This window comes from Trichechus manatus, unplaced genomic scaffold (genome assembly GCF_000243295.1).
Source record: "Trichechus manatus latirostris isolate Lorelei unplaced genomic scaffold, TriManLat1.0 scaffold00002, whole genome shotgun sequence".
NCBI classification, from domain to species: domain Eukaryota; kingdom Metazoa; phylum Chordata; class Mammalia; order Sirenia; family Trichechidae; genus Trichechus; species Trichechus manatus.
Genome location: NW_004443938.1, coordinates 27,424,798 through 27,443,639, shown reverse-complemented (window position 1 = coordinate 27,443,639; position 18,842 = coordinate 27,424,798). Strand labels below are relative to the sequence as shown.

Below are 18,842 nucleotides of genomic sequence, written 5' to 3'. Positions count from 1 at the left end.
CTCATAGCAATCCTATAGCACAGATTAAATTTGCCTCATAGGGTTTCCAGGGCTAATCTTTACAGAAGCAGATGCTACATCTTTCTCCCGTAGAGCGACTGGTGAATTCAAAACACTGACCTTTCGTTTAGCAGCCAGGCACTTAACCACTGCGTCACCAGGGCTCCCTCCTGCACATGGTGACCGGAATGAAAGACCAACACTACAGCTAAGGAGAAAAACTATCACAAATCTAGATTCCTTCTCGTGCAGTCTTGCAGTAGGTCAGATGTCTTTGTCAGCTTCCCCTCTTCCACCTGCTTTTGAAATGTTGGTGTCCGAAGGATACGGGTGATATTCTTCACCTTATGCGCTTTGCCTTCCATGTTTGCTGTTTCAAGTGTCACTTATACACGCTGCCTCCAACATCCATATCTCTCACCCTGACTTGAGGCACCAGAACTGCTCTAATGGTTTATTGATCATCTCTGCCTTGAGCTTCTTAATGTGGCTTCTGGGAATGTTAAGAATTTTAAAACACTGAGTCATGATACTCTCTGATTTACCTAAAAATAATTTTCTTTTTAAAAATAAAGCTATGTTCTTAGTATTATTTTATCAACCATAATGAAGATGATTTTTAGCCTATACATGGAATATAAGGGGGAGAAGAGAGCTGTTCTAGGCTCAAGTATTTGTTTCTTTGATTTCTTTTCTTTTCTCATCACATACGCTCTCATCACCCGCTCCCAAACCATCTCTTTGTTCTATGTCCAGAGGTGGCATTTGTCAGTTCTAAGCCTCATTTACCTCTTTTTTTTATAGAACCTGATCTTCCTGCCCCACCCCTAACCACAGACATTGATCATAAATGATTTTGAAAGGGGCAAACCTTACTTCTTGGATATATAATAGGCATAGGCTTTGTGGTTAATGAAAGTTGATTTTACTGGTCACTTTCTAACTTAATTTTAAGTGGAAACATGTACATGTCAAGTTATTGCATCAGGTGAAAACATTAAGATAGACATATTAGAATGAAAAAAGGAAATTAAAAATAGAGTCAAGACTAGAAATTAATAAAGTGGATAATATAAAAATTTTCAGACTTAATTGCATATAATGAAGTTATAAAAATACCTAATCATTTAAATGAGTGCATTGTATTTATTTTCTTCATGTACTTATTTTGATTCTCTAGGCTATAAAGGGTGACTCTTTGGCTGGTAATCTGGGTTACTAAAGACCTGAATTAAGTCACACTGCTGCTGAGTAAGAGTCCCTGGGTGGTGCAAAAGATTAACCAAAATACTAGAGGTTCAAAACCACCTACCAGCTCCTCAGAAGAAAGACTTGGTGATCTAAACCCATCTACCAGCTCCTCAGAAGAAAGACCTGGTGATCTACTTGCAGAATAGCAGCCACTGAAAACCCTTTTGGAGCATGGTTGTACTCTCACATACATGTGGTTGCCATGAGTCAGAATCAACTCCACAACTAGTTTTTTGGTTGTTGAGTAGGCTACCATAGTTGACGGACTCTCAACTGGCTTTGCCATTTTCTTTGATGGAAAGACTAGCTTTCATTATATTCTACTGACATAATTTTTGTCCTTTTTTTGCAGGCATTTAGAGAAGAAATTGCACCAATCAACTTAAAAGTTAAGACAGTGAATGATTTGTCCAGTCAGCTGTCTCCACTTGACCTGCACCCATCTCTAAAGATGTCTCGCCAGCTGGATGACCTTAATATGCGATGGAAACTTTTACAGGTATCAGTTTACCCCCTTCATAGTGCACATTTACACCTTGGTTGGTCTCTAAACTCTACCTCAGTATTCCACCACACACCATCATTTTTCTCTTTCGTTATTGATTGTATTTAATAATGAATTTTGCATGTGACAACATTAGGTATTGAACTTTCAGTATCTTTAGCTCAAAGGGCACATTTATTTATTAACAGATTTTAATGTAATATTTTTGATGTGTTATACAGTATTTATAGAAAATTACAAAAATTCAAATAAATCACAATAATCGAAACGGTAGTTACAGAAACACTTTTTACATAATGGCTCATACAGGAGTCATTTTTCTTACTTTAATGTATTTTTTCTGTTGAAGAAAAAGCAAGAAAATCTCCATTCTCCTTCTTCCAACTGGTTGCTGCTTAGGTAGCTTGGTCATTTCTTTCCAGATAGTACATTTATGCTTTTGTGCTGTTTATCTTTAGCTCTTAAATCTTATCGTTGTTGTTAGTTGTCTTTGAATCGGCTTAGACTCACGGCAACCTTATGTCTCACAGAACGAAACATTGCTCGGTCCTGTGCCATTTTCATGATCATTGGGATGCTTGAGTCCATTGTTGTGGCTATTGTGTCAGTCCATCTCATAGAGGGTCTCCCTCATTTTTGCTGACCCTCTACTTTACCAACCATGATGTCCTTTCCTAGCAACTGGTCTTTCCTGATGATGTGTCCAAAGTAAGTGAGCCAAAGTCTCACCATCCTCGCTTCTAAGGAGCATTCTGGTTGTATTTCTTCTAAGACTCATTTGTTCATTCTTCTGGAATTCCAGGATATATTCAGTATTCTTCACCAACACCATAGTTTGAATGCATCAATTCTTCTTCTGTCTTCCTTTTTCATTGTCCAGCTATTGCATGCACATGAAGCAGGCGATTGAAAGGACCATGGCTTGAGTCAGGCGCACTTTAGTCATCAAAGATTTCTTAGATCTTAACTGCTCTAATTCAGTTGTTTCAATGACTCTAGACCCTACTTGCTTATCTTGGATTTAAAACAGCCAAAACATAAGCCACCCTTTGGAACATTGCTAGGTATCAGCATTTGCAGGCCACCAAACAAGAGCTTTCTGCTCAATCTTTGTGGAGCTTTGCCACATTCAAAGGCTACTTCCCAGGCCTCATCATAATCTTTTTTTTTTTTTCTGAAAATTAGCAGGATAACTTGTGTGGAAGATTGAAAACAGTAAGTCTTACTAATTTCTCTATCTTGTGCTAAAATGTAGTATTTTAATAAGATAAATATGAAATTTTTATGAAATATATAAAAGCATTTTATTTTAAAGGTATAATATACTATCATAGGTTTCCTGAATTAATGTAAACATTGACACATCCGATGGTTTATATTTTCATAATGAAATTAAAGAAGGGAGAAATGAGTGTATAGCATTTGAGAGTCTTTTACTGTCTTTGAAAGGACTGTTTAAGATCTGGAATTAGGAGGGCAGAATCTGCTCAGTTCATATGTGATTTTCCAGTGAGTGGAACAGAGAAGGGTTTGACCTGTATTCTTTTTCATTCTCCTGCTCCATTTCTGTAATTCATTATCTTCATGCAGGTATTTCTACAGTCCATCTTGATTCTTTTCCCATTCTGCTTCTGTTATCACCATCTCTGAAGATTAGAAGTTAGGGAATACAGTTATACTTGAAAGTGAATATGTATTCTGTCATCCTTATCTCTGATGCTGGTAAACCCTAGAGCTTAGATGTTAGTTGCTGGTTGAATAAAATGGGAAAACCTACGCTGGGAGGCAATGTTAAGTGTTAGAAGTAGCATCTTCTTTACTCCTTCTGAATGTAAAGTGTGGCATTTCGGTGCTTTATGGCCTTAAGAAACAAAGTACGTGGTAATGCAGTATAAATGGCTCAACTGCCCAGTGAGCTAGAGATACACATGTATCATTTAAAGGCCGCTGAAAATCAGCTTGACAGTCTAAGTGGAACAGCTGATTAATACTATATAGACAAAGACGGGGAGTGGGGGAGGGAAACATGCCAGTAAACTGTGTGCAGTTGTTATTGATTTGCACTGGTTTTTCAGTATAGCACGCTTTGCATTTTTATAACATAGGCAGCCTAACTGTAGAGTGTATATAAACAGACGTAGAGCCTATTTATGAAGAATTTCATTTTACTTGGATCCATAATCAACACCCATGGAAGCAGCAGTCAAGAAATCAAACGATGCATTGCATTGGACAAATCTGCTGCAAAAGACCTCTTTAAAGTATTGAAAAGCAAAGATGTCACTTAAGACTGAAGTGTGCCTGACCCAAGCCATGGTATTTTCAGTCGCCTCATATGCATGCAAAAGCTGGAAAATGAATAAGGAAGACCGCAGAACTGATACCTTAGAATTGTGGTGTTGGCAAAGAATATTGAATATATCATGGACTGCCAGAAGAAGGAACAAATCTGTCTTGGAAGAAATACAGCCAGAATGCTCCTTAGAAACAAAGATGGCGAGCCTACGTCTCTCATACTTTGGACATGTTATCAGGAAGGACCAGTCCCTGGAGAAGGACATCATGCTTGGTAAAGTAGAAGGTCAGCAAAAAAGAGGAAGACCCTCAATGAGATGGATTAACACAGTGGCTGCAACAATTGGCTCAAGGATAACAACGATTGTGAGGATGGCGCAAGACCGGACAGTGTGTTGTTCTGTTGTACGTAGGGTCGCCATGAGTCAGAACCAACTCAGTGGCACCTAAAAACAACAACAATAGCATCTATCTGTCTGTCTGTCTATCTGTCTGTCTATCTATCTAATCTATTTGCCTGCCTATCTACCTACCTACCTGCCTATCATCTCTGTCTCTCCTTACCTACCTACATACCTACCTACCTATCATTCATCTATGTATCACCTATCAATCATCTATCTACCTATTATCTATTTGTCTGTCTATCTGTCTATCTGTCTATCTATCATCTACCTACCTACCTATCATCTTTCAGTTTTTCCCCTGGAGTGTTTTAGACTTATTTTCCATTTTGCTACCTGTAGCACTTTTCACCACATTTCTTACAAAAAGCAGATGAGTAGTGACTGATGCTGCAGCTGCACTTTGACTTTAGATGCTTTAGAGGCCATGTAGAGTAGCAGTCAGGGCATAAAGTCTGGTACCAGGTGTTGTCATTAGGTGATATCGAGTTGGTTCTGCCTCATAGTGACCCTATGTACAACAGAATGAAACCCTGTCTGGTCCCGTGCCATTCTCACAATCATTATGCTTGAGCCCACTGTTGCAGACGCTGTGTCAGTCTGTCTCATCAAGGGTCTTCTTTTTTTTTTACTAACCCTATACTTTACCAAGCATGATGTCCTTCTCCAGGGAATGGTTCTTCCTGATAACACGTCCAAAGTACTTAAAGTCTTTCCATCCTCGCTTCCAAAGCACTCTGGTTGTACTTCCTCCAAGATAGATTTGTTTGTTCTTCTGGTAGTCCATGGTATATTCAGTATTCTTTGCCAGCACCACAATTCAAAGGCATTAATTCTTCTTCAGTCTTCCTCATTCATTGTCCAGCTTTCACATGCATATGAGAGGATTGAAAATACCACAGCTTGGGTCAGGCATACCTTAGTCCTCAAAATGACATCTTTTGGTTCTTAACACTTTAAAGAGGTCTTTTGCAGCAGATTTGCTCAAGGCAGTACATCATTTGATTTCTTGACTGCTGCTTCCATGGGTGTTAATTGTGGATCCAAGTAAAATGAAATCCTTAACAACTTCAATATTTTCTCCATTTATCATGGTGTTGTTTATTGGTCCAGTTATGAGAATTTTTGTTTTCTTTATGTTGAGGTGTAATCCATACCGAAGGCTGTAGTCTTTGATCTTCATCAGTAAGTGTTTCAAGTCCTCTTCATTTTCAGCAAGCAAGGGTGTGTCATTTTCATAACAGGTTGTTAATGAGTCTTCCACCAATCCTGATGCCCCATTCTTCTTCATATAGTCCAGCTTCTCAGATTATTTGCTTAGCATACAGACTGAATAACTATGGTGAAAGTATACAACCCAGATGCATACATTTCCTGAGTTGAAACCACACAGTATCCTTGTTCTTTTTGAACGACTGCCTCTTAGTCTGTGTACAGGTTCTTTATGAGCACAATTAAGTGTTCTGGAATTTCCGTTCTTCACAATGTTATCCATAATTTGTTATGACCCAAACAGTCTAATGCCTTTGCATAGTCAGTAAAACACAGGTAAACTTCTTTCTGATATTCTCTGCTTTCAACCGAGATCCGTCTGACATCAACAATGATATCCCTCGTTCCACGTCCACTTCTGAAAACTAGGTAGGGTACCAGGTGACCTGGGTGCAGTTACTAGTACTGCCACTCCCTATCTACATGGTCTTGGACACATCTTTATGTCTCAATTTCTTTCCCTCTAAAATGGTGATAATAATGATACTTACCTCATAGGGTTTTTGTGTGGATTAAAAGAGTTAATTCATATTAATTGCTTAGAAGAGTACTTAGTATTTTGCTGTTACTAGATGCCAGAAGGAGTCTATTTTCATCCCATTACTTTGATATCAGAGATAGAAAAGGAGTCTGTAGAAGCAATCATACCTTGAGCAATGGCATTACTTATTATAATACTTCAATCAAGGATCTTATCAAAGTCATTGTTTTGAAAAGAATTTATTCCATCTGTCTTGTGTGTGTATATGTATTCAGGTGGCTGTGGATGATCGCCTTAAACAGCTTCAGGAAGCCCATCGAGATTTTGGACCGTCCTCTCAGCATTTTCTGTCTAGTAAGTGGTAATAAACTTGCCTGATCTCACTAACTGAACAAGTTAGCATATTCTTTCACTTTCATTCAAGAGGCCATATTCTTCCCTATCAACATATTTATTTATATTAAATAAAATGTATAAGAGGGGCATTCACATTAATGACAGTATTGTTTATTGGTTATTTTTCGTCATATGAGCACAACTGGTAAATCTTCAGTGTGGAGAAAGGTTAATTCATTGTCAGTTATGGTTTTTCACTGAAACTTTTGTTATGATAGCTAATAGTATCATGTCATTACTCTGTCACATGCAGAGCTTATGAAATTCTTCACAGTAAAAAATCCTTTTTATATTTTAAATTTTAAAATTTGCTTTTCTCCTTGAAAAGTGCACCTGCAGTTTTAAAAGTAAAAACTAGTCCCCCCTCCAGAGATCTTTAAATGAGAAGATTTGGGTTCATTAGGTTTAGTGCAATCAGATGTGGGTTTTCTTCTTGTTAAGTAATAAACATTTAGGCAAACCACACGTAGATTTTTATGTAATATTCTCCAACTGGAATTTTTAAATTTTATGGGCTGTTCATGAGATCTTGTGGAAATAATTTGAGGTCCTACTTTATTGTTCACTGCTGAAGATACTTAAGAATGTGAAATTTACATTACCCAGGTTCTGTTTAAATATAAATTCTACCTCTGAACAGACCTGTGGATCTCTGAAAGTTAATTTCATCTTAAAATGCCATAATAATGCTTACTTCCTATGATTGCCTTGAGAATGAAATAAGAAAATCTACCGAGTTATACAAGGCACCTAGCACAATTCTTGGCACAAATGGTTTCAGTAAATGTTGATTGCATTCATTTCCTCCTCTGGCAGACATATGTAAGAAAGTAATTCGTTTAACCTAATTTAAAGCAATTTAAGTAAGGTTTAAAACTTAGGGCAAAGCTCATTTCCCAATTATGGTAATTTCTTTGTGTCTATAACCATAGAGAAAACGGAAGTCATACCTTGTCTTTCAATTAAATTGCTTACATTTGTATTTTCTCTTAATCTTTTCATCACTGTTGATAGTCTGCTTTACCTCAATTAAAGTTCAGACTTTCCTTAACTTTCACAATTTCAAGGATCCAAATTAGTCATTTCCTGCCCTACCTTTCCTTCCTGCCCTACACCCACCCTTCCCTCCATCTCCATTTCTCTCCCTCTGTCTCTCATACACGCACATGCATGAAATCACCCATGCACATGTGCGCACACATAGTTTTTCTGTTTTATAAACCTGAGCCCTTAGATAGCTTATCTTTGGTGATGTATAGTCTTTCCTGGAATATACTGTCAACGCAAGTGTTAGGATGCATTTTTAAACTTTGGATGTCACCAATGTTGACAAAGTATATTGGTCTCCAGTATACTCACTAGGTATTAATTATTCTCAATTTCTTATAAATTTTAAGGAATATGAAGCTATCCACTAAGACTAAATTAAAGAGGAATTAAAAAAAAATTGTTTAGATCCTATTTACAGTTCTGTTATAAGGATCAGTCATCTGTTAGTACTGAGGAGACACTACACTTTCCTCTAATAGTAGAAAACAAATTCATATTCTTTAGGAAATGAAATATTGTGCAATTCATGCACACTTTGTGAAACTCAAGCACAGTGCCTTTTATTGTCTAGACTGGCAGTCCAAGGAGGTTAAGGTTATTCAAATCAAAACCATTATTAAAATGAACAGAGAAGTGCAAACAAAATCCCAATTAATAAATTTAATAATTGTGATCCCTTGGTGCTTAGAATCTGTAGATGTGTTATTGCTTGGAGTTTAGCCATGGTTATAAAAGGAGACTGTTTAGTTCGGCACAAAATAAGAACTGACCTACCAGCCAGGTGCCAACGGTGCAGTGAGGTTGGCTCTAATGAGAAATTTAATATACCTAGTTTCTCATTTCCACCCCTTTTTTATACTCTACATGGACATAGTTGAAGAAAGGAGTGCTCGCTTTTTTGTTGAGTAGAAAAATTGTTGAACTAGCGGTCAGAAATCCTGAGATCACGTCCCAGCTCAGCCATTTATTGACTGGCTATTGGTCTTTGGGCAAGCTATTTCACCTCTGTGTATTGAGTTCCTCATCTATCAAATGGAACTTTAGTGTGTCTCTTGCTGGCTTCCTTATCGAAAGATTTACATGAATATGTTTTTGCAAAGTTGAGAATGCTGTATTTTTATATTAGTATGATGGCATGAAATTCAGAAAAATCAGTGACAACTGGTTCTTTGAGGGTATAAAAATGTTTGCAAAACTTTAATTTAAATTCGCTTGTTTATTTATAAAATTCTTTAATAGCTGTAGATTCATATGTAACACTCTTCTTAAATGAGGCTGAAAATCACTGGTTTAATGTAGGAATAATATATTTTTATAAATAAGGAATAACTGCAGTTATAAAAAAGAGTTAAGTACCTCAGTAACCATTGAGATAACAAAATTTCAATCAAGGTAATAATCTAGTTTAAAATTAGGAAATTCTACTTTCCATACATTTCAGATGAAAATAAGTATTTAGGATTCCTCTGTCTAGGTAATTGCCTCAGTTCTTTACAACCCTTTGCCTATTTTAATTTTTATTATCCCTTTTTATTTCATGTCGTTGAGTTTGTTTAAATGCTATTGCTTCTGAATAGCTAGTCATGTGAATATGATGCAAAATGAAGAATGCTATTATTAATTTGGAAACCTCAATCTTGAGAAATCTAAGTTTTAATCTGGATATACTAGGCAAAATTAATTTTGGTTTTAGCTTTATCAAAAAATAGACACAGAGTGCAGTTTCCAGATAGGACTGGATTTTAAGTTTTAAATTGTGATGGTTTTAAAAAATAAAACCTGATTTTTTAAAAATATTTTTGTGAAAGTGTTCAGTTAGTTAGAATTAACATTAGAAATTGAATCTGTATTGTTTCTTTCCTCTTTTCAAATGAATCTTTAAAGCCATCCTTTGTTTGGCCTAGCTGATTTCATAATTATGGGAATCCAGCTAACAAACCAGAACAGTTCTCACTGAATTTGCTATAAAACTTGTCCAGTTGTTTTGCATTAAGGTAGAAGGCTTTTTGGTTAGCAGTGTTTCCAATAACCTCCCTTTGTCTCCTCAGCTTCAGTCCAGCTGCCGTGGCAAAGATCCATTTCACATAATAAAGTGCCCTATTACATCAAGTAAGTTGATTTTAATTCGCCTTTATAATGCCATGAAAATAAAGTAATATTGATAAATCAAAAAGTGCCCCCCCGTAACTTTAAAAAATTGAATTCAGTCATTATCCGAAGGAAACTATGTATGTATATTTAATATTTGAAAGAAATTAACTTAAAAATCAGGGTGATATTTGTAGTTTATTATATTAGAAGTATAGATATGTTCAGATGATGTTTTTAAAGCAGAGATTGAAATACTTGGGGAAAATGACAATTGCTAAATACTCTTGATGTTTCTCAAACTATACTGATTCTAAAACGTTTTTATTTCTCCCAGAAAATTTATTTAAAAATTGCTTGTATTCTTCTCATCTTAACCCACCAAAAGTCAACACTATATTTAATAAACATTTTCGTCATGAAAAAGCTAACTATTTTCAAGTTTTTCTTTGATTTATGGAAATTGTCTATAACATTAGTTTAGGCTCCTCATTCTTCTTTTTTGCTGTCAATTTTAGATAATTTCTTCTTTTTACATACTAAGTTTCTTTTTATTATGTGACATTTTATAAATTTTGTAAAATTTACACAAGGTCTGAGTAGGATTGTGTCCTGGGCTTAGTTTAGGTATTATCAAAGGACAGAATGATCAAATATAATTTCTACAGTTCCTTGAAGTACAAGTCAGTTAAGCTATTGATTTACAAAGTGATAAAGTGATGAGAGTCACAGTTGACTCTATTTTATGTGTAAGGTGAGCATTGTTATAATTGTGAGAAGACAGCTCACTTATCAGGAGACAGCGCTGTGTATGGATTAGCTGTGTGACCTCAGGCACGTGAGGTGAAGGTCTCTGGGCCGAGTTTCCTTTATGTCGTTCTTAAGCAGAGGTGATAGGTGTTCAGTGGTGGAATTCTTGCTTTCTATGCAGAAGATCCAGGTTCTAAACCTGGCTATTGTGCCTTATGCACAGCCACCACCCGTTTGTCAGGGAGTGCTTGCATGTTGCTATGATGCTGAGCAGGTTTCAGCAAAGCTTCCAGGCTAAGACTGGCTAGGAGGAAAGGCCTGACTATCTACTGCAGAAAATCAATTAATGAAAACCCTATGGATCATGATGATCTGATCTACAGCTGATCCCTGGGGATGGTGCAGGAGTGGACAGTGTTTCGTTACATTGTGCGTAGTCACCATGAGTTGGAGGCCAACTCTCCAGATTCCATGCCAGTGCTAATAATCTACTTGTCCAATACCTCTCTTCCTGAAAAATGTGTGTGTGAAGTTAATGTTTATGGAATAGTATTTTCTTATCAAGTTTTTATTGTAGTCTGAGATGTATCCTCAGGATAAAAGCATAAAAATTTTTGCCATAATATATAACAAATATTATAAGCAGTATATGTTGCATTCACTTAAGGGGATTTAAAACTTCAATCAGTGTACAGTCTACCATGTACTGTATTGTGATGAACGTAAGGACAAAGCAGCAAAGCAGTGGAAAGATGTCAAATTTATGGCAGTGAGAATGGAAAGAAGTCAGGGACAGGGTAAAAAGCCATGCCTTTATTAAAAGAAGATATGAATCTGATCCAAATTTAAAACATTAAAAAAAAAGTTTTTGCATTTTTATTCCACAATATAACAATAATAATATTAGAAGGCACCTTAGTGGTGCAATGGTTAAGTGCTCGGCTGCTAACCAAAAGGTTGACCAGAGATTCAGACGCACCAGGTGGCTCACACCCAGTGCGAAAAGACCTGAGGATCTGCTCCCATAAAGATTGCAGCCTAGGAAACCCTGTGGGGCAGTTCTACTATGTCATATAGGGTCACTATGAGTCTGAATTGACTCAATTGCACACAACAGCAACAATCACCATATTATTAGGGAACTGTAATTTGCTGGGTAAATGAATATTGATTTGAATTGAAGATTATAGGTTTAGTATACATCTGGTGTACTGTGGTAGGCAGAATAATGACCTACCAAAAATGTCTACATCCTAATCCCCAAACTGGTGAATATATTTTGTTAACCTGGCAACAGGGAATTAAGGTTGCAGATGGAATTAAGTTTGTTTATCAGTTGACCTCAAATTAGGGAGATTAGCCTGGATTATCCAGGTGGGCTAAATGTAATTCTAAGGGTCCATAAAAGTGGAAGAGGGAGGCTGAAGAGGAGTCTGAGTCAGAGAGAGATTAGAAGATGCTGCCTATTGGCTTTGAAGATGGAGAAAAGGACTATGATCCAAGGAATGCAGGCAGCTTAGAAGCTGGAAAGGACAAGAGAATGGATTATTTCCTATAGCCTCGCTGGCAGAAATGACGAGCTCTGGTGTCACAGTGATTAAGAGCTCGGCTGCTAACCAAAAGAGCTGCAGTTAAAATCACCAGCCGCTCCTTGGAAACCCTATGGGGCAGTTCTACTCTGTCCTGTAGGGTCACTATGAGTCGGAGTTGACTTGATGGCAACAGGTTTGGTTTTTTGATTTTCCAGAAAGGAACATTACTATGCTATCACCTTCATTTTAGCCCAGGAAGACTATTAACCTTAAGAACTCTAAGAAAAAAAATTGTGTTGCTCTAAGGCGCTAAATTTGTGGTTATTTGTTACAACACCAAGAGAAAACTAGTATATGTGCTGCATATACATAATTTATGCAAATTAATTAAATTTAATTTTAATTTACTGAATTGAAATAAAGTCCTGTATCATCTGATTTTTTAAAATGCAAATGTTTAACTGGGTCCAGTAAAGCAGATTTTTAAAAATTAATGAACTGTTAACCCTGTTGTATGATTATGTTTATGCAGTGGTTATATACTTGATTTGGATATTTTAAATCCATCTTTAATTTTTAGCTCTACTATTGAAGTGATTTTTGTATGTCTTGGTTAGGAATTTCTTACGTTGTCTGAGTCAGAATTTCACATTTTTATTATTTAGGAAGGGTCTGACAGGATTGTATTCTTGCTCAGACTATGCATGTTCATGGTGCAGACTGGTGGAGCAAAAGCTAGTTTATCTGGCATGCTAGGAAGGAGAAGAATAGGTGAGGAAAATATGAGCAAATATCCTCCTTTTTATACTATAAACTGAGTACCATTTATTATATACCTACTATGTATCAGCAGGAGCCCTGGTGGCATAGTGGTTAAAGCACTTGACTGCTAACCAAAAGGTCGGCAGTTTGAATCCACCAGCTGCTCCTTGGAAGCCCTATTGGACACTTTTACTGTGTCCAGTGGGGTCCCTGTGAGTCAGAATTGACAGCAATTGACTTGGTTTTTGGGGTATGTACCAGCAAGGAGCCCTGCTGGTGCACTGGTTAAGTGCTTGGCTGTTAACTGCAAGGTTGGCAGTTTGAACCCACCAGCAGTTCCATGAGAGAAAGATGTGGCATTCTGTTTCCATAAAGATTACAGCCTTGGAAACCCTATGGGGCAGTTCTGCTCTGTCCTGTAGGGTCACTTTGAGTCGGAATCTACTGGATGGCAATGGCTTTGAGTTTTGTATGCACCAGCAACTGAGCAAAGAGCTGTCCAAGGACAAAGCACATGGCTTTTTATTTTTGTTTCCTTTCTGGTTTCCCTTACTTTTTCCAGAACTCCACACTGCCTCTGCTCTAGGCTAATTTTTATAGACTAACATAACTATTATATGTGTAAGGGAAATTTTACACTGTGGTCTAGTAATGGACAAAGGTGCTTTTTGTAGATAGGAGGGTGTCATTCTCCATAGTCCTGACTGTTGGACCTTGACAGGAGCTGGGAGAGATGGAGAAACAAACTGTGTGGCCCTCTGTTATTTTCCCCACTCACATGGTCAGGAGATCTCTGTTAGTGTGTGGGTTTCAATCAGTGAGTAAGACCCTGAGCAAATCAGGTACCAGGTCTCATGGGGCTTTTCACATAGACAGCTCTCCACTTTTCCAGCCTGTTGGTAACCGTACTATCTGATATAATTTAGTAAGGTATAGTTTAGGAAGCGTGGTTTCCTTTCTTCCCCAACGATGTTTTTGCCGATGCATGAGTGGTTGACTTTTGAGTACATTTTAGGCTTGGTGCAAATGATGATTCTGCCTTTGTGATAGGGCTTCTGTGTCACATCTTGACAGTTCTATAGCTTCATTTTTCTCACTAGAATCTGAAGTGCAAACGATAATTATTTATAGAGTTGTAAGGGCAATGTTCAGGCTCACACACACACACACACACACACACACACACACACACACACACACACACACACACAGCTTTGGCATGGATATTTAAATTATCTCTGGTTAGCCATTCCATGCATCTCATATTACCTGAAACTGACATTCCTCAATATTATGATGTATTAACCAGAGTAAGCTTATTTATTAATACCATCACCTTGCATTTCTCCCTTGTTTTAACGCTACTTTATGGGTAGGACTAAATCAAGATGTACTTAATCTTATTGCATCTCCCTTTATATTTTTCTCCTATATCTGTATACCCATTACTGGTAATCCTGCAGTACTCTTTTAGACCCCCTCCTTGCCTCCCAAGGTGACACATCCTCTAGCCTGCCCTAATCCATCAATTGCTGACAAAAAAAAAAAAAAATGAAGTTCATATAGTTGTAAATGAAATATTGGGGAGTGAGTAGTTGCTCTTTATAGCAGCCATACAGTTCATTTGCATATACTGCAGATACTTGTCTCAGCAAGACTGTATGTACAGTATAGAGAAGAGCAGTAATACTTATTCCTTTAGAGGAATGGTGGACCCAGCTTAGGAGGTGCAGGTGAAATTTCCTTCACTAAATAAAGGCAAAGAAGCGTGGCAGCAATGGGATACCCAACTATCTGGCCTAACAGGAAAGTCAAAGCTAACAGAGTTATAGGTATAACCAAAAAAAAGGAGATAAAAAAATTAACATGAAATATTTTATCTTTAAAGGTTATAAAAAATTCAAAACAACAAAAATCCATAACAGAGGTATAACTAACAATGCAAGATATGGTTCTCTTTGAAAGGCTTCCTGTAGCAATCTTCATTTCCCTGTTCCTTCTTAGTCAAGATGAGGAATGGCATCCTTTTGGTTCCAGATTTTTAAGTGGAGAACTTTAGGACAGGCTTTGAGTCTTTTTCCAGAAGAGAAGCTTGTGTTTTTGGTCTTAATATTAAAGAAATGAATGAAATAGAAACATAAGAAAATGTACTGGAGAGTCTTTTTTTGCAAGAGTCTGTGACTCTATCTTTATTGAAAATAAATATTTAAAACTCACTGGGCCAACTCTGCTGATGAGGAGGTAAAAATGAAATTGCTTTATGAAAGATTGCAAGCACCTTGGGACCACTAAACTTCTTCTGGGCTTGGAGGTGGCTTCAGACAAATGAGCATACCTTGGCTAACTAGAAAACCAAGCTGCAGATGGCCTGCCCTGCAACAGTCAGGAATCGGAAACTAAATGGACACCTTCTAGTGTATTCACCAGTGCCCTGGTTAATTGAGATGATTTATGTGGAGTTGGCATTGTCTTAGAAGGACCTTGGCTACTTCAGGAATTAAGAAGATATCACACCAGATTGCTAATTTTTTTTCTTTTTCATTCTCTATACTTTAGTGACCTGAATGTAAAATTGATTAGTTGGGAGCTTGCAGTTGATTCATATGTATAACTTGATTAGCATATGTAAAGTAGGTGTTAGCAGAGCCCGAATTTTGTCTGTGAGTGTCAACTTCATTTTCTGGAGGCTTTTATTTTTTCCATAGCATGTCTTACCTTCTAATAATATATAACTTATGAAATATAATGTCTCTTATTTATTTCCTCCCCATTCTGCACTAGAATAGGAATGCTGATGCATCTCAAAACCTAAGATATAGTCCTGGCACAGAGTAGGAGCTCAGTAAATATTTGTTGAATTGAATCAAAGTGCTTTGAAGGAAATGAATAGTATAAAGTAATAGAGAATAATGGAAAAAAAAATTAAATAGGGTCATCAAAGACAGTGTCTCTTAGGAAGTGACATTTAAAGAGAGATCTGAGGAATAAAGATTACCAGGGCAGTTAACAGCACATGCAAAGGCCCTGAGGCCTTTGAGGAGGAGTGAATTTGAAAGCCAAGAGAATGAGGCAGATGTGATACTTAGTGGGCAAGAAGGGAGTGACAGGAAGTGAGGTCAGATAGCCAGGGCCTTTTAGACCAAAAAGACAGTTTAGTTTTACTCCAGGTGCTGTGCAGCCAATGAAGGGTTTTAAGGAGGAAGGGAACAGTTTTAAAAGGGTCACTCCAGGTGTTGTGTAGAGAGTGGGTGTAGCAAGTAAGAGTGAAAAAGAGAAAACTGTTGGAATTGTGTAGACTCAAGATTTTGGTCTTAATCAATGTGGAGAAGTAGAACCATTGGAGAAGGAGGGAAAGTAGATGGTATGGGAGCTGTGAAAAAAAGTTAAACCTATCTCCCAGCTTTCTAGCTTTAGCTACTCAATCTTTCCCTTTACAAGATAGGAAAGACTACGAGATGAATAGATTTGGGGTAGAGGAGGATCTAGAGTTTAGTTTTAAACATAATTTGGGGTTCTGTGTGACATTCATGTGGAGATGTGTATGAGTAGTTAGACGTATGAGTTTACAGTGCAGGGGAGAGGTTTGGGCTGGAGATAAAAAGTCTGGAGAGGGGTAGGAGGAAAATTAAGGTTGTATTTTTAGGAATCCATGACAGGGGAATATTTCAAGGGGAGCAGTCTTCTGCCAAAATTACTGAAAAGAGGCCTAGTGAGGTGGAGAGAGCAAAGTGGTCATTCCATTTGGCAGCACAGAGTTCATTGATATTCTTGAGAGGAGCAGTTTTGGTGGAGGAAGATTGAAGTTGGAGGCCAAATTGATGTGGGCTGAGCAGTAAATGGGACACGAAGATGTGAATACAATACGTTACTCATTTGAGAATTGTGACTGTGAAGGAGAGAAAAAGGGTGGTAGTGTTGCCGGGAACTCAGGGTTCTGCTTAGCACAACTCCGTCCAGGGCCAAAAAGACAGAGACCAAGCTGGGGAGAATGAAAGGCAACTTTATTGGTTGGCCAAACAAGGAGACAGTCGGGGCTCCGTGCCATCCAAGACTGCCTCACAGGCACCTTGTTGAGGCTGGTTTCTATAGGCAGGATCAGTTTCAGAATACAAAATGGCACACACAGAGGTACAAAGCATTTTCGAATGAGTAAGCATTTTCTAAAACCCGGGTTTGATTCCCAGCGCAGGAGGAACTTAGTCATTTTTGTTCATTAGAGTGTCAGCTCTCCACCCGGGGTGGAGAATTTATCATGCATGGAGCAATTAATGAGCTGAAGGTCATCTGGAATGCCAGGATGGAGGGCAGGACCTGTTTCAGCCAATTCTGCCTAGTTGGTGGCTGTTTCTCTTTAAGGAGGTTCAAAAGAGGAAAAGAAAGAGCTCCAGGAAATGGGCTGGGTGAGGGACTGTCTTGATGCTAAGAAAAATGGCTCTATGGCTCTAGCCCTATCTTAATAGCTGGTGGGAAATGTAGATTCAAGATAGCGGTAGGTGGGTGGGTGAGTGAGTGAGTCTTCAATAATGGCAGGTCCTTAAACATTTATATTGAGAGAAAGGTAAATAATTCAGGACAAGAGTTTTTTTAGAAATCTTTGGGAAGGATTGACCTTTGATAGGAGGGGGAGCAATTCTTCAGTTAAAAGAGGAGAGAGGAAGAAGATCTGGCAGATGGAGGGAGGTTTATTGATTTGGTGGTGGCAAGATGAGGGAGTTATAATATGGTAGTTTTTAATTTGTCGGTGAAGTGTGAGATAAAATCAAATGATACAGAGGCAGGGAGGGGTTTTACCTAGGTTTAGGAAAGGGAAAATGGTAGGAAGTTGTTGTCTTGAAGAGTGGGAAGGCACGGTAGGTAATGTCGTGCGGTTGCCAGAGGTTGGACATTTGTGGTTTGAAATCAAACATTTGAAGTAAAATCAGCCTGTCTGTTGAATAATTTTTCTCCAGCTGCACTCATTCACAGCTGCTCAGGTCCAGAGAAGGCATGTAGTTGAACTGATCCAGGCTTGGCCAGATGAGTACAACGGAGAGAGAGGAGCAGGGGAGATGATGTTGTTTGTAGTGATTATAATGATGCAACATGGACTCAAAGTTAGACAGATTAATCATGAAATATTTCAAATCCTTGATTATACAAGTATATTTCTATATTAAGAGCTTAAAATTAGGCCATCTGGGTGCGCATCCTATTTCACTGCTTTCTATGTGATTTTGGGCAAGTTATCTAAGCATGCTTTGCCCCAGTTTCCTTTGTAAAATGGGGAGAATATTAGCACCTAACTCACAGAGCTGTTATGCCGATTGAGTTTATACTTAGAAAGAGTTTAGAAGAATGCCTAGTACGAATTAAGCACTCAAATATTAGGCGATTACTGTAATTAATCCTGACCTAGTATGTCATCTTTAACTTTGCACAGCAAAGAAGAAATATTTCTCTTTCTGTGAATATCTTACCCCAGAGCAAATATACATAGTTTTCCCACGTTTGTATTTTTTATTAATTTACTCACCTTTATTGTTTTTTCTTTTCTATGCCTTTAAAAATACAACTGGAATGGAATAAAAGTAGTAAAACTCACAAAATCTAGTTTCAAGCGTGAACTTGAGTAGATAAGTCATGAGTAAGTGTATTTGGTTAAGGCCAGTTTTTGGACAACTAGAATGCCTTCTGATCATTTTCTAAGGTTTCTTGGAAATAAAGAGACTTCTCATGAAGACTAATGGATGAAACAAGTTATCATCCCTAAAGCGGTCGTTTGCCCAGAAATCAGTATCTTATCAATCTATCAAACTTACATGTACTTTGCTGTTTTTTCATTGTGTCTCATATTAGTGTTGTGGCACATTTTTGCCTTTAATTTTTCACGTACCATTTTATATTATTTGCATTTTACCTTCTGCGGCTTATCGAAGTACATTTTATGAATAATAATAGGTAGAGGCATATGTTGTTTTTAGTTGTCTTCGAGTATGCGCCAACGCATGGCGACCTTAAGTATAACAAAACGTTGCCAGTCCTGCGCCATCTTCACGATCATTGGTATTTTTGAGAGG

General features: G+C 37.6%; 1 protein-coding gene across 12 annotated transcripts in view; it reads left to right on the top strand.

Moving 5' to 3' along the window:
- UTRN (utrophin) overlaps positions 1 to 18,842 on the top strand; it is a 627,344-nt gene that overhangs the window by 515,355 nt on the left and 93,147 nt on the right. For all 12 annotated transcript variants that reach the window (XM_023729352.1, XM_023729345.1, XM_004368852.2 and 9 more), the window contains 3 exons: positions 1,604 to 1,750; positions 6,484 to 6,562; positions 9,703 to 9,763. In XM_023729352.1, coding sequence (XP_023585120.1) covers positions 1,604 to 1,750; positions 6,484 to 6,562; positions 9,703 to 9,763 — 287 coding nt within the window. The remainder of the gene's footprint in view (positions 1 to 1,603; positions 1,751 to 6,483; positions 6,563 to 9,702; positions 9,764 to 18,842) is intronic.